General features: G+C 35.5%; 1 protein-coding gene across 6 annotated transcripts in view; it reads right to left on the reverse strand.

The window, feature by feature from the left end:
* The window catches only part of PBRM1 (polybromo 1), a 99,766-nt gene that overhangs the window by 65,709 nt on the left and 20,328 nt on the right, over positions 1–13,729 (reverse strand). For all 6 annotated transcript variants that reach the window (XM_067568064.1, XM_067568063.1, XM_067568061.1 and 3 more), the window contains exons 9-12: positions 13,210–13,295; positions 10,205–10,303; positions 9,149–9,240; positions 1,241–1,457 (exon numbers count right to left, since the gene is read on the reverse strand). In XM_067568064.1, the coding sequence (XP_067424165.1) occupies positions 1,241–1,457; positions 9,149–9,240; positions 10,205–10,303; positions 13,210–13,295 (494 nt within the window). The remainder of the gene's footprint in view (positions 1–1,240; positions 1,458–9,148; positions 9,241–10,204; positions 10,304–13,209; positions 13,296–13,729) is intronic.

The raw sequence follows: 13,729 nt of genomic DNA on the forward strand, positions 1-13,729 counted from the left end.
GGCATTTGAACATTTGTTATATTCACACTTGCAAAACCCTTTGACTGATTAAAAATGCCTTTGGTTATGTTGTGGTTTAAGAAGAACACTATTTAGACTACACTTTCACCAAATTAGGGGACCACATTACTACATACTTTCAATTTATAGAACAGACAATATATTAACTGGGTTACAGATATGTCTGAAGCTTTAGCCAAGTTAGGGCCTCATTCTGCACCATTCAACTAATGTGAGGTTTGCCATTAATTTCAATGGGATCATACCATTAGGGAATATAGTTATGGTCTTGCCTATGCTGCAATTGGAGCCAGGATATCATCAGGTCCCTGACTGTATCATAGCATAATAAGGGCACAAAGTTCTCTGAAGGAGGTTTTAACAGGGACTGTGGCATATCAGATAAAGTATGGTACAAATCATGATTTAGTACATTCAAAAGCTCCATCAAATCATCTCAACTGTGAGCAAGAATGAATTAACCTCATTAGAATGAGATGCTGCTTTTTTGTCCTATTCCCATGTCAGGTTTTTGACCAATAAGTACCATCTGTATTGATGGATCATGGATTTATGTATGGCCTACAGACTTAATATCATCTAACTCAAATCCAGCCTCAGTTAGTAATGAATGGGAATGATTATTATTATTTGACGGCTATTCTGTGGCCTAAAAGAAGCAATTAGTCTCAGTAAGCTTTCTAGAGTTCACACCACTAAAGAGTGTAACAATTTACACCTTGGTGGTTGTCCAAGCAGAGGGACAACAGAATGACCAGAGATAAAGCCATCTTTTCACTCCTATTCAGGGGTCTCACCAGGTCAAGGATAAAGAACAATATGGTGCAGTGTGGAAGCTTGTTCTATCACTACCCAATCTGTACCTGTTTGGTAAAAAGAAGTCTCAACCTTCAGAGCTATTAGTCCCACATCTTAATTTCAATTAAAACAAATTTAAAACACAACAGAATGCATCTACAAAGGAAGGTCAGAAGATGGATACAGACCAATCTGAAAGGCAAAATACAAAGAATTGTTTGAACTACTTCATCTATGACACCAGTTGCAGAACTAATCCATGTAACACACAGGAACTGTAGGATCCGCTTACGAAGACATATTATGGATATAAAATGATTGGCTTCAAGAATTAGTTCATGGTATAGGATGCCAGAAGTGAAAGATGCTCTTCAACACACTCAAGCCAAGCAAATGTAGTTTACACTCTGTGTTTTCTTACCTGATTTGCTTCAATGAAACAGGCATTTTGATTTGCTGATAATAATCGGGATACTTTTTCTTGGAAGGCAAATGGAAAAAGGGTTCCGATATAAGCTGACCCTGGTTATTTCGGCAGTTTCTAACTGTATCATAAAGCTGATAAAGAGGGTTAGACGTATCCATAAAGGAAGTGATGCTCTCTGCTTCAGACTCTCCTTCTTCATAACGGGCAGCAGCTGTAAAAAAGAGAAAAGGAAGTAGAGAAACCGAAGGGCAATCAAATAAAGCTCTGTGGTTTTGACTGTCACTTCAAAAATAATAAATAAGTGAGATAATGCCTGACCGTCAAGTGAGGGAATTCACCCACTTTCTGATACTCAGATTTATAACTTATGATGTCCCTCCCAAAGTTATCTGCCACTTCTGGATGACCAGGTAAATAAGTAGCCAAAACCCTTTTTTTCCTATCTACACTTCTGACCCATTGGGTTAGGACAGTCCAAGCGGACAGATGTGATGCTGGCTGCATCACTCCCTTGTGTACCGCTCACTATGAAACTGACGTCCCTTAACCATGTCAGCCCAAGAAGCCATTGGCTCAGAGGAGCATTGACTGTGACTTGGCAAGCAGATTGCATGCTTTCTTTTCAGATGAAGACCACATGCCTTTGACACCATCAGATGGGATTACTGTAATGTGCTATACTTGAGAATACAAACTGAGACCACTCAAACACAAACTGGTGAAGAAAACAGCTGTCTGCTTATTTAATAACCAAGCCAACATTAAATTACAATTGTATAATTGTATTATTGCCATCCTGCTACAGGATTGCATTCTGTACTTTTCTAAATGGAAATGAATGCACACGAATGAAGGCGAGTAAGAACACACACAGGAGTATTACAACATTGCCTGGACAGGAGCCATCCACTGTTGGTGAGACATAATATCTGTTGCCAGATACCAGATACCTACCCTATCCACATAAGAAAGATGCTGAAGGAATCCTCTAGGGAAAGGAGGAATAATCCTTCAATAACATGGGAAACATTCATGAACCCAATTAAAGTATGTTACAAACCCTTCATGCTGCAAGCATATGTCAAAATCTTTAGAAATATTAGAAAGTGAGATAATTTGCAAAACCTATGAATATCAAATAACATGGAGTGGACAACATGGCACTTCTCTTACACACCCCTGGACATTCATGAGCATAAAGGGACTTGATTATCTTCCCCATAGGAATGTCTGGTTTTTTTTTTAAACTGAGGTGTCCAATTACAAAAAACTAATCGACTACAGGAACAAATTCTTTGGGCTATCCTAAGAATTTAAACAAGATATAATAAGAGTTTCAATGTGTGAGTCCATATATCTCTTCAACACTTAACGTCAGGGCACTCATGTTTGTGAAATAAAGCACCCTTCTCTCTCAAATGTACATAAATCCAAGTAGCTGGTTTTTAAATGTGGTGTTTACTCAACAAGGGACAAAAAAAAAAAATTAAAAAAAAAAAAAAATGATGCTCTATTTTTTCAGAAGTCCTGAAACTAATGTAAACAATGACATTTTAATCAAATATAGCTTATACTTGGATTGAACTGATGATTACACATTCCATTTTAATGTTCACATGGATATGGAAATGTATGTAATGGAGATAGATAGAATGAGAAATTTGCAGTAGTTTTTATTTTCTGTGTATTTAGGTACTTACTTAAACCTTTAATAAAGAAATCTGTAGTTTTAGAATGTCCTCCATCCAAGCATCTCAGGGTGCTTATTGAAGCATTAATTAAGCAAGCCTCAAAATCCTGTAAAGTAGGGGAAACTGAAGCTCAAAGCTAACAAGCACATTTTCAGAAAGTATTTTTAAAGATATGCTCTAGCTCAACCAGAAATTATAAGCTTGATGTAGGAATCCCTTGGTGAAGTTCTGACCTGTGTTATGTAGGAGGTCTGACTAGAAATTATAACAGTCACTTCTAGTCTTAAAAATTTACAAATCTGTGAACATTGCATGCGTTGATATAAGGGCGTCCAATGTGCAACAGCTTGTGCCTGATTTCAGATGTGCAGAGGACCTGCAACTGAAAATTTTGTTCTAAGTGACTTGCCTAAGGTTAAGCAAACAGTGGTTGTAGCAGCTGGGAATAGAAGTCACTATATAAGAGTAGAAATTAGTAAATTGAGGCTGGGGTGTTCAGAAGTGCCTAAGGAAATTAGTTTAAATGATTAAGTTCAAAATAATTCTGTACATTTATGTGTTGAGAAAAATTCTCTTATGTTTCTCCTTAAATTATCACACCTGTACTGAAGAACTTACTCTCCCAAAATATATAAAAGCCATATATTTTACTTCAGGACTAAAGACTCATGAAAGAGATATTAGCAAGAAATACATATTTAAGTCCAAGAAAATACTGTGAGAGACTGTAATATGAACCATAAGGAAAAGATGTGTGCGCCCGTGTGTGTACAGAATCACTAAATCTACAAAACATCTAAATAACTTAACAGTTGTAATTTAATTGTACCACACAAAAAGAAAGAAACTAGATTCTTATGTACTTTTGTATAGATAAAAGTTACCATAATCAAAGTAGTCCTCCTGGCCCCCACAATGTAGTCTGAATAAAAGCTTGGTAGATGAGTCCCATTGGATCAGTTGCACAAAAGATAGTCCTCTAATGCTCATACCAAGTTTCCAGCAGACATTATCATTATGGTTCAGCATAGCCTAGCCACGTTTCAGCTTTCTATCCCATTTAAGCAAAGACATATTAAAAAAATGACAAGTCAGGAGACAGCCAGTTCACATAACACACTAGTGTTATCTTTCCTTTCCAGTCTGAAATTGATGCTCTGCAAGAGTGTTCAGCTGCATGACAACTCCCGGACTAATCAGACACAAGGCAGTGGGAGGGTATTCCTCTATAGCTATGCAGATGCTTGAAGCAGATGCTCACCACTAATGCAGAACAGACACCCAGAACAGTCTACCTACCCCACCTTTGGGAAACAATGATAACAGACCGTGCAATTAATCTATATGCAACTAATCTGATAAGCTAAAATTTTAAAATTAGAACACTCCTCTCCAGTATCTATCCTTTTATACTAACTGTGGTAATAACTACAAATGACTAAGAGCACACTGTCAGGTAAAATCAAGTCCACAATTTAAATTTTGTAAAATTAAGGTTTTTGTAAAACCTAAGATGAGTAGAAATATTTCCATTAATCTGTTTATTTTAATTAAAATTAAAAAATTTGAAACAAAATAAATATTACCCTGTAGTGTTTTAAACCCAAGATACTGTAGCATTTTGCAGTGCATGAGCACTCAAGCATAAAATGAAGAGTGAAACAGACTATTTCATTGTTATTCTCCAAGCTGAGATAAATGCTTAAGCAAACTAATGACATAAATGGAAAAAGTGATGGAAAGAATTAGTAATATAAATCCAAAGAATTTTAAGTCTATCTGTAGAACAGACAAGAAAATTGTTCATTCTATTAAACATTTTAAAAATGACAGTGCTCCTTTCATTTTCCCCTTCCCAGTGAGAAAATTAAATAGGTTGGCTGGTGAATGCCCAGCAAGAACATTTGGAAAGGGATGGAAAAAGACTATGTGACAAGTTCTCATTAAACATCTTCTGCAGAGTGTGACAGAAAGAATAGCCCAGCCTCTGCATCCAAAATGAGTATAAACCATGAAGCATTACAGGCAGATGATCACCCTTACTGTGTGGTCACAACAGCAAAAACAACCTCAAGCACAATTTAGAAACACTTGCTTGTTGGGCTTTCTACTACTTATTGGAAGGCTATGAGAAGCCTGTAAGAAAGGCCTGTTTCAGGTTTTTGGTAACATTTTAGAAAATGTTTGTGTTGCAGGATAGATAAAATTCAATGAATAAAAAAAATTCAAAATGGATGTTTTACTTTATTTTTTAAAAGAAAAATGTATTTAATTTAAACCTATTTAAAATTAAAGTTGAAATTATGACAACCTATGTTAAAGTATAAGCTTACTGAAATCTATTAAAATTTATTTGAATTATATGAAATAAATGATTTTCACACAGTACATATTTGCTACCAGTTTTAAAGGAAGTTAAACCACTGAACTGGTGAAGTCACTGACCAAGCACCTGCAACCAGATTTAAATGCTAAACAAGCTTTTGACAGCAGCAGACCCTTCTGAAAGTGCAGAGAATATTTTTCTCATTTCAGTTTATTCAACTATTTTGGAAGTTCAATGACTAGCTCATTCAAAGTTGAGAAACAGACTGGGAGTTAAAGCAGGAAAGCTTGTTTTCACTCTTCCGGTGTATAATTGAAATTTAGCTGCAAGAGAAGATGAGATCTATTCGTCCTAAAATCTTGAAGGACATGGGGCCAAAAAACCAAACACTTCAATTCACTAACTACAGATAATCCTTTGTTTAATAAATCAGCTAGTTTTAAATGCAAAACATGTTTTGATAAGAAAAAATTATGTGACCAGCACATTTCAAGTAGTTTTATTTAACTAATAAAACTCCATTTTAAAATGCTGTTTTTGTGCAGTTTTATTTGAATTTCAATTTCCTTACAAATTCAGCTGGACACAAATCACAAGTAAAAAAATTAATCATCAGTAAATAAGGAATGCATGATGCACCATTTTCTAATATCATAAAAAAAATTAATTATTAAGAAGCTGAACACATATATGTTAAGCTATATAACTGCATATATATATATAGTGTATCCTCCTGGTTAGCAAAATGTAGTAACAAATTATGCTAACTATTGAAAATCAACTTCTCCAGGAAAATAACTAAAGAGTACAAATGCAAATCAAGATTAAAACAGATTTATAGCAAGGTTCCCTGCTTGCTGATTTAAATCACTAATAGAAATCAATCCACCCCATTGTGTTAAGTCAGGAAAAAACAAGCTAAACAGGCATGTCCCAGTTTCATATTATTTTGATACTGACAATCATTTGACAAGTGACATTGTCTAATCTGAAGACTTATAAAAAAATCCTCCACCCTTGATTAATATAAGAATAATGTATTATATTTAAATATGAAAGCTGGGGGTTCTGTACAACAATAAAACAAGAGACCCTCCAAACTAAAACCTAAAGGAAGAAACAGAGTAAGAACCATAAAGGAAAGAGGAAAAAAAGGAAAAGGTTTAAATATCACCACAGATACGTGTCATTCTGACAGGTGCTTATAAATGCAGTATTAATACTAACTTTCAGTTAATGAGGATCACCTTACTTGGGTAGCAATAATATGTGTGAGGCACTTCTTATAAAAGACCCTTGAAAAACAGAAGTTTTCACTTGTTTTTTTAGAAGTGGGTAGGAATGTATTGAGACCAATGTCAAAGGGAAGCAGATTTTGCAGCAAAAAATGTGTTCACCTATCACCTTAAAACGAGACTGCAGATTGTTTAAAGTGGTGTCAGAGCACAAACATGCACTAGGAAGAGGCTAAACTTGGAGATTATAATCAGTTATGCTCACTTTAGACAGTTGGTTTCATGTCTATCCACCTGGCAAAATATAAGCCAGGTGTAGAAAAGACTAAACCAACAAGTTACATAGTATTCAACAGGTTTATTTGTGGTTTTTTTTTAAAAAAAGCACTGCCTGTTGTCTATTTCATTCCACAACCACTTCTCCCTATCCTTGACAGATTTAAACACTTAAGGTATTGCACTCCATGGCTGAAAACCTGAGTGTCCTTGGAAATGATATCGCTGATATGGAATGATTGGAAATCGATAGAAAAAAAAGGCATCTTTTTACTAAGCTTGAAAAATCCACTCACCCCCACTGTGTACAAAAGCTTACCTACAAGAGTCTCTCTGACATCTGCAGCATCTACAATTAATTTAAATATATATCTCTTACAATTGCCCCCCCAAAAAAAGAAGGCCTTTAAAAATGTGAGCCAAAATTAAGTTGATAATGCAGTACATCTTCTAAAGTCAGAAGGCATAGTTCCAGTGATGCTGACGCTGCTCAGAGCTTTACTAAGCTGCAGCAGAGAGAGAACAAGGGTCTTGTCAGTGTGTGCTGCTTTTCAGAACATTGAGGGGCAGTAGGGAAACTGACAATTAGATCAATTTCACTCTACTGTAATTGCCACTGCTGTACAGCTCTGAGCAGCAGAGGCAAGTGTCAGAGTCATTTGTGGGAAGGGAGGGCCCTCAAAAACAGATGCTGAGAGGAAGGTTCGCTTGGGAGGAGTGGGGAAGAGCACCAACTCCTTGAAGCAGCCAGAAGTCTGAAGGAGAGGCAGTGTACAAGAAAAACCCCTCATCACAGCAACAAGGAGGCTGGAGGAGATTGTAGAGTAAGAGAGGCCATTCACCCAACCTTGCAGCAGATAAGAAGTTCTGGATTGGGAAGAATACAGGGGGGAAAAAAAAAAAAAAGAAAAAGAAAAACATGTCTCCAATCAGAGTTCAAGAACAGCACCCTGGTAAGAATCACAGCATATCCTGTTTTCCCAGAGGCTGGGCTTGGTTGGTGTCTCATCCGGCTACTACTCCTTCAGGATGTTTATTCTATCTTTCACACTGGTCTTTGGCTAACAGGTATATAGTAAAATGTCTAAGCTCTGTGCATGAATTGAGGAAGATGAGGGGATATGTGTAAGGGGACTTGTGGGAGAGACTGACTGGACAAATTAAAAAAGAAAAAATATTTCACTGAGACAGAAAAAGAGAGAGACCTAGAGAGAAAAAGGAAATGGACAATGAAGGCCACTCAGGAAAATATATATCATGATCTATTCTAAAATAAAGAAAAAGGGTAGGAAGTGAAGCCAAGAAAGGAAAGAAGGTACTATATCTATTTTACTTTGGAAATAAGTCATATTTTACAAGTTATTAATGAGATATTTGATTGATCACATGTCACCACTAACCCCACTATACAACTGTTTTATTCTTTTAAATTGCAAGGTCTATATAGCTGCAAGGTGAGGGGGTGGAGAGACAAAGGAGATTTTACCGAGTAGCACGCTTAATCCTCAGGCTAGTAGAGGCTGGATAAATTGTCTAAGTTCTGTCTTATTTTTATTTTTAAAAAAATACCAACATGTCTGATTTAACATGAATAGTAAACACACACAAAAAACTCAGAAAAAAGAAAACTGAGGAGGATAAGCTATCTGAACTGGGTGTTTTGGAACACGTATAGATATCTAATATAGAGATGGGTGAGCTGTCATCATATCACTTTGTGTTTGATGAGCCCATTGCCTGTTACTAAAAGTCTATGTAAACCAGATGGAATTCTTAAGGTATGTTAATATAAGACCTAGTATCTTTTGCTGGCGTTCTCTATTCAGCTGTGATTTCAAGTGTTTATGCTGATGCCGGAAATTAGAATCTTTAAGAGAGGATTGTCTAAGCATAGCATTTAAGATCAACAGTAAAGTTTAACAGCCAGACAGAAATAAAACATTTTACTAAGAATGAAGTTTGATGACCTGAGAACTTGTAAGAATCTGTGTTTCTCTATTCAATACTAGAAGACTATCCAGTGTCTTTTCTACTATTTAAAACAACGATATAAAAACAAGCAGCACTTTTCCCAGTTTATAAAGCCTGGATGGATTGCAACACAACAAAAATCAAAATCAAAGCAGGTAAGTTATTTTGGCTTCCCTTCACTTGCCAACTGCACATTTCATCTATATTTCTAGCAACCAGGGACCAGCATTAATGAAATTGCATTTCGTGCTTTGGAAACAATGCAAAATAATCTGGAAACAGCAATGTACAGAAAAGTAGCAAAGGAAGTATCATAAAGACATTTGAATAAGTCAGTATCTCTGCAGTCATTCAGTAAATGTTATTAAACTGACATTGGTACAAGTGAAGTATTAACTCCTACCAGCCAAAGCAGCATCCTCATCACTTTCTGATCCATATTGCAATGCCATGGTTATTGCAGATAAACGATCCCCTTGGACTGATCTTTTGTTACTTTAAAAGTAAAAAGAAAAGCAATGTATATATCAAACTACTGTTTAGTTATGTCCTGTGGACAATCGGGGGAATATGAAGGTCATTTTAGAAGGCCACAGAACCACGGCCAGAAGAGCAGAAAGGACTAACCCAAGAAAAGATGGGACGTTTGCAGAGGACACTGGCCCATGATTTCATCTATTTTATTAAGTGCTCCACCAAATCAAAAAGTTGGAGAACTACTGCAATAGTTAATTAAAGCTTAGGCTGCTCAACACCCTCTGCCCTACTCTTAATATTTACCATTCATAATAAAAAACAGTTCAAGATGAATAATTAGAAAGTACCTGCCAAGTCATGATTTTCTTGTTACTATGTGGGAGTGATTGTATTTAATATACTAGGTACCAGAACGCTTGAGTGATGAACAGGGCAGAACGCCCCATGTAATCTTGCCAACTGAGTATCCTTAAGCACTATTCCAAATTTATCTCTTTTCCCTTAAGGGTTTTCTCCTCCATTTTGCCTCTCTTTGTTCTTTAATATTACATTTTTTAAAAATTATTCAAAAATATTTTTTGAGTTGCAATACATATCTTTGATACTTTTATCATGTCTGGTTTTGTAATGAAATATAAGATGCTGTTCTTTGGAACATTTCCCAGGAAATATACACATTTAACAAAATGTAACCATAGCTGATTTAAGTAAAACACTAAAAATAATAAGAACCATTTAAAGTAAACAACCTATTAAATTATGCTATTTGGGAAGGAGGGATTATTACATCAAATATTTTAAATATTATTTATCTTTGTCATTAAGCCTGATAGTTAATTTAAAAACACTTCACATTTGAAAAATAAATAAATAAACAAAAAGCTTCGACTGTAACCTTTCCAAATGACAACCAGCCAAAAATAAATAAATAAAAAGTAAACTAACTGGACGGCATCCACGCCAAAACAGACAATTTACTTACCGGTAATATTTGTTAGCAGAATTTCTCTCATCACCAACACTGCCTTTACCCTGTGAGGAAGGACCTGTCACTTTGGAAGCAGCCAAATTTGATGAAGTCCTTTAAGAAGAAACAACCCAAAGAAAGGGAGAAAAAGAGAGATTCGCCTTAAACCCAAGAAGAGATGTAGCTAAGGTGTAGCTGTTTCATAAAGTAATCTTGAATAGGGCTCAGAGAAGGAACATAAAATGTTACGTAGCTAAATGTAAAGTGATGCACTTAGGCATAAGTAATCGCCAAGTTAATCATAATGTAAATTATGCTGAATTTGCTTACAAGATAGAAAAAAATACTGACAGAACCTTTATTTAAGTTATCAGTCCAGCATACAGCAGTAACAGAAATGGCAAACAGGATATTGCTAAGAATTGAGAGGAGTTTAACAATATAGAGCCAACCATATTGTGTTATCACTTAATAAAGCAGTGCTAAATTCTGTTGTAGATACTTTGTTGTACATTGGTCATCTTATCTAAAGAAAGACAGTAAGGTGCTCTGCAAAGGGGTAACTTATGATGAATGGAATGAAGGCTGTGCATCTGAGAAGAGTCACAAAATTGGGATTATTCTTGATATGATGATCAGATAGATTAGAGTATTTAAATTAGGAAAGAGTTATTATAAAGTTAAACTTTTAAAATTAAAAAGGAAAAATAGGTTAGAATAATTTAAGGAGGTATTTTACCAAGTATACTGTATAGGTGAAAGATTCCCAGATAAGGTGGAAGAATTAAGAAGTCATGTATTTAAAAAAAAACCTAGATGACCATCTGAAGTTTAATACATTAAAAGAGATTTGAGATAACAGGTTTGTGCTTGAGGGCAGCCAATAGCACTCTCCAAGACAGCAGGAAGGATTTTTTTTTTTTTTTAATTAAATTTTTCTCTCCTTCAGACTGGTTATGAGGTGTTTGGAGAATTTTTTTAAGCTCTTTTTGCCTGTTTAAGGCAAAAAAGTTTTTAAAAAGAATTTTTTAAAAGGTATAGGAATCAAGGTGAGAGCTGTCAAATTATTCTGGACACGAAGTCAAGTTCTGACCCTATACAGCTATGTAAAAATGTCACAGACAAGGTAAAATATTACATGAACCTTGCCGAATAAAATAACTAAGGGATAGAGACGGGTTGGCAGTACGAGAGGAATTCAATTAACAAATACGAATATAATTATTTGTCAGTCCTGTTTGCACAAAAAGCACTACCGTGAAGATCTGAACAGTTGCTGGCCTCAAAATTAAGTACAGTATCCAACGCTGAAAGATTCTGATCCCCACCCCCCATTACTCCTAATAAAGTCAGAGAGTCACCATTTAGGCCCTGATCCTGCAAATTCTTAAGCATAGGTGTAGACCTACTGACTTCAGTGGAGCTACCCATTTATTAGGTGTTTGCAGTGCCAGGGTCTAAATGAGCTATAGTAGATTTTAAAGGGGACACCATCAATTTGTAATCTAGCCCATTTTTTTATAAAGAAATGGTTAAAAAAGTTTTAATTACTCCTGCACATGAATCATCATCAATTTTTGTGATTCTACAAACACATTTTCTTGTTTTGTGAAGTTTTTCTCTCTGCTGTTGCGAGTGAAAGATTTATGCAACCAGTGAAAACTTACTGTACACTCAAAGTGCTGTCAAAAGCACCAAGAACACTGCAAAAAGAATATATTTCTCTAATCTCTTCAATTTACACTAACCTTAGGTGTTACTCATAACAGAAGGTAAAAAATTTTACAACAAATATTGCATCCCTGTAATATAAGGATGTTTGTGGAGTTCTCTACCCTACCACAAAAACAGCTTCAGAAGAGGAGAGATTTACTTCTGAGGAGGAAACGTACTCCAACTAGGTCCTTTGCAAATATCTGAAGACATTCCCCTTCTGCCAAGGAGGCTGTTAACTCTTGGGCTCATTTGGAAGACGTCACTTAGCTTTTCTGATAAAGACTATAATTCACCCTGGCAAGTGTGTTCTCACCAGCTTTGAGAACTGCCAAAGATATCAAGTGAAACTTATGAGAGATCTGGGACTGTCTAGATATATTCTCAGGTAAGAAATGCACATAAAATGTTCACATACACTGTTATTTTGAAGAGTGAGGATTTGGGCAGGAGGGAAGTTTTTTTTTCTAATTAATGTGATTTCAAGAAAAAAAATAAAAAATCTTTCAACACCTTGTTCAAGACAAACCCTATAGCCTAAATGACAAATACTGGCACTACTCCTTCTCCCACAAGCCATACCCATTTAATTTACATTTCCAAATCTTCTACTGATAAGCCAATTCTGTCCCTACCAGCACACAATTCTACCCCTTAACACAATTAAAATAGATTTTCATGTACAAAGAGAGTTAGTAAATCCTGGGCTTCTCTCCAAATGACTTCTGAGCACAAGAATGAATTAATTTTGGGCTGTTCCTCTGCTCCCTCCCGAAAAAAATTCTGTGTTCGCACACACACACACAAAAAAGAATCCTTGGTCACCCTAATTCTTTGCAGTGCTTCAGGATACATAGGAGGCCCTTGGCCATCCAGCAACTCTTGTGAAGAAGGGCAGTCCCACCTACATCCTCAAAAGGTATTTGACCTCAGTGAGAGTTTGAGGTTCTGAGCCTCAGGCTCCTTGCTCCCGCTCTCCTGTGTCTATTTGTTAAACACATATACTGGAATCTGGCTGCAACTTTAGCTTTACAGGCTCCGACCGGCTCTCTATATATTTCACTGCCAAATATATTTTAAAAGTAGGAATATATCACCTACCCAGTATATTTCAGTAGTTAATTTCAAAAATCCATTTCAATGGTTTATAAAATTTAAAGCAACAACAAAGAAGTTAATTGTAGATATCATTTTATCATTTCCTGGTTTTTGTTAGGGTTTTATTTTGGCAAAATTAAGAATATAAATATCAGTAAATACATGTAAATCAGACCTCAAACAACATTTTTTTTTTTTACTTGCAGTACCTGATTCGAAGACTTGACTTGGCCAGTTCATTATGTTCAATTTCAGTCTTTTTCATATTAAATATTTTTTTAATAGCATTTGCATCCTGTTAATTAAAATAAGAATACTTCATTTAAAAAAAAGAAGAGATTGAGTCAAGGATTTACTCTAATTTTATAGATATAACTATACATATTTAAAATACTGTGAAAAGATAAAAAGTTAGGGTTTCATATTTTCCTAATAGAGTGTCAGAAGTCTGTAGCAAAATCTATTTTTAAAGGAGACTGTCAATAGTTAAATAAAGGGGGAAAAAGATGGCTAGTTTCTGTGGCACTTCTTTGTAACATCCTAAAAAAAATGTCATGACCTACAAACACACCCCAATAATACATTAGGATGAATGGGCTTGTTTTTCTTCTCTCCACTGGAAGATAACTGGTGTCATAGCTAGCCTACCTTAGCATTCTATCCATCTCTACTCTTATATCAAAAGACTTTACCCTTAGAATGTTACATGTATATAGTGCTTTTCATCCC

Source organism: Emydura macquarii, unplaced genomic scaffold, assembly GCF_026122565.2.
Source record: "Emydura macquarii macquarii isolate MOO-44397 ecotype Brisbane River unplaced genomic scaffold, CSIRO-AGI_Emac_v2 contig_2846, whole genome shotgun sequence".
Taxonomy (NCBI): domain Eukaryota; kingdom Metazoa; phylum Chordata; order Testudines; family Chelidae; genus Emydura; species Emydura macquarii.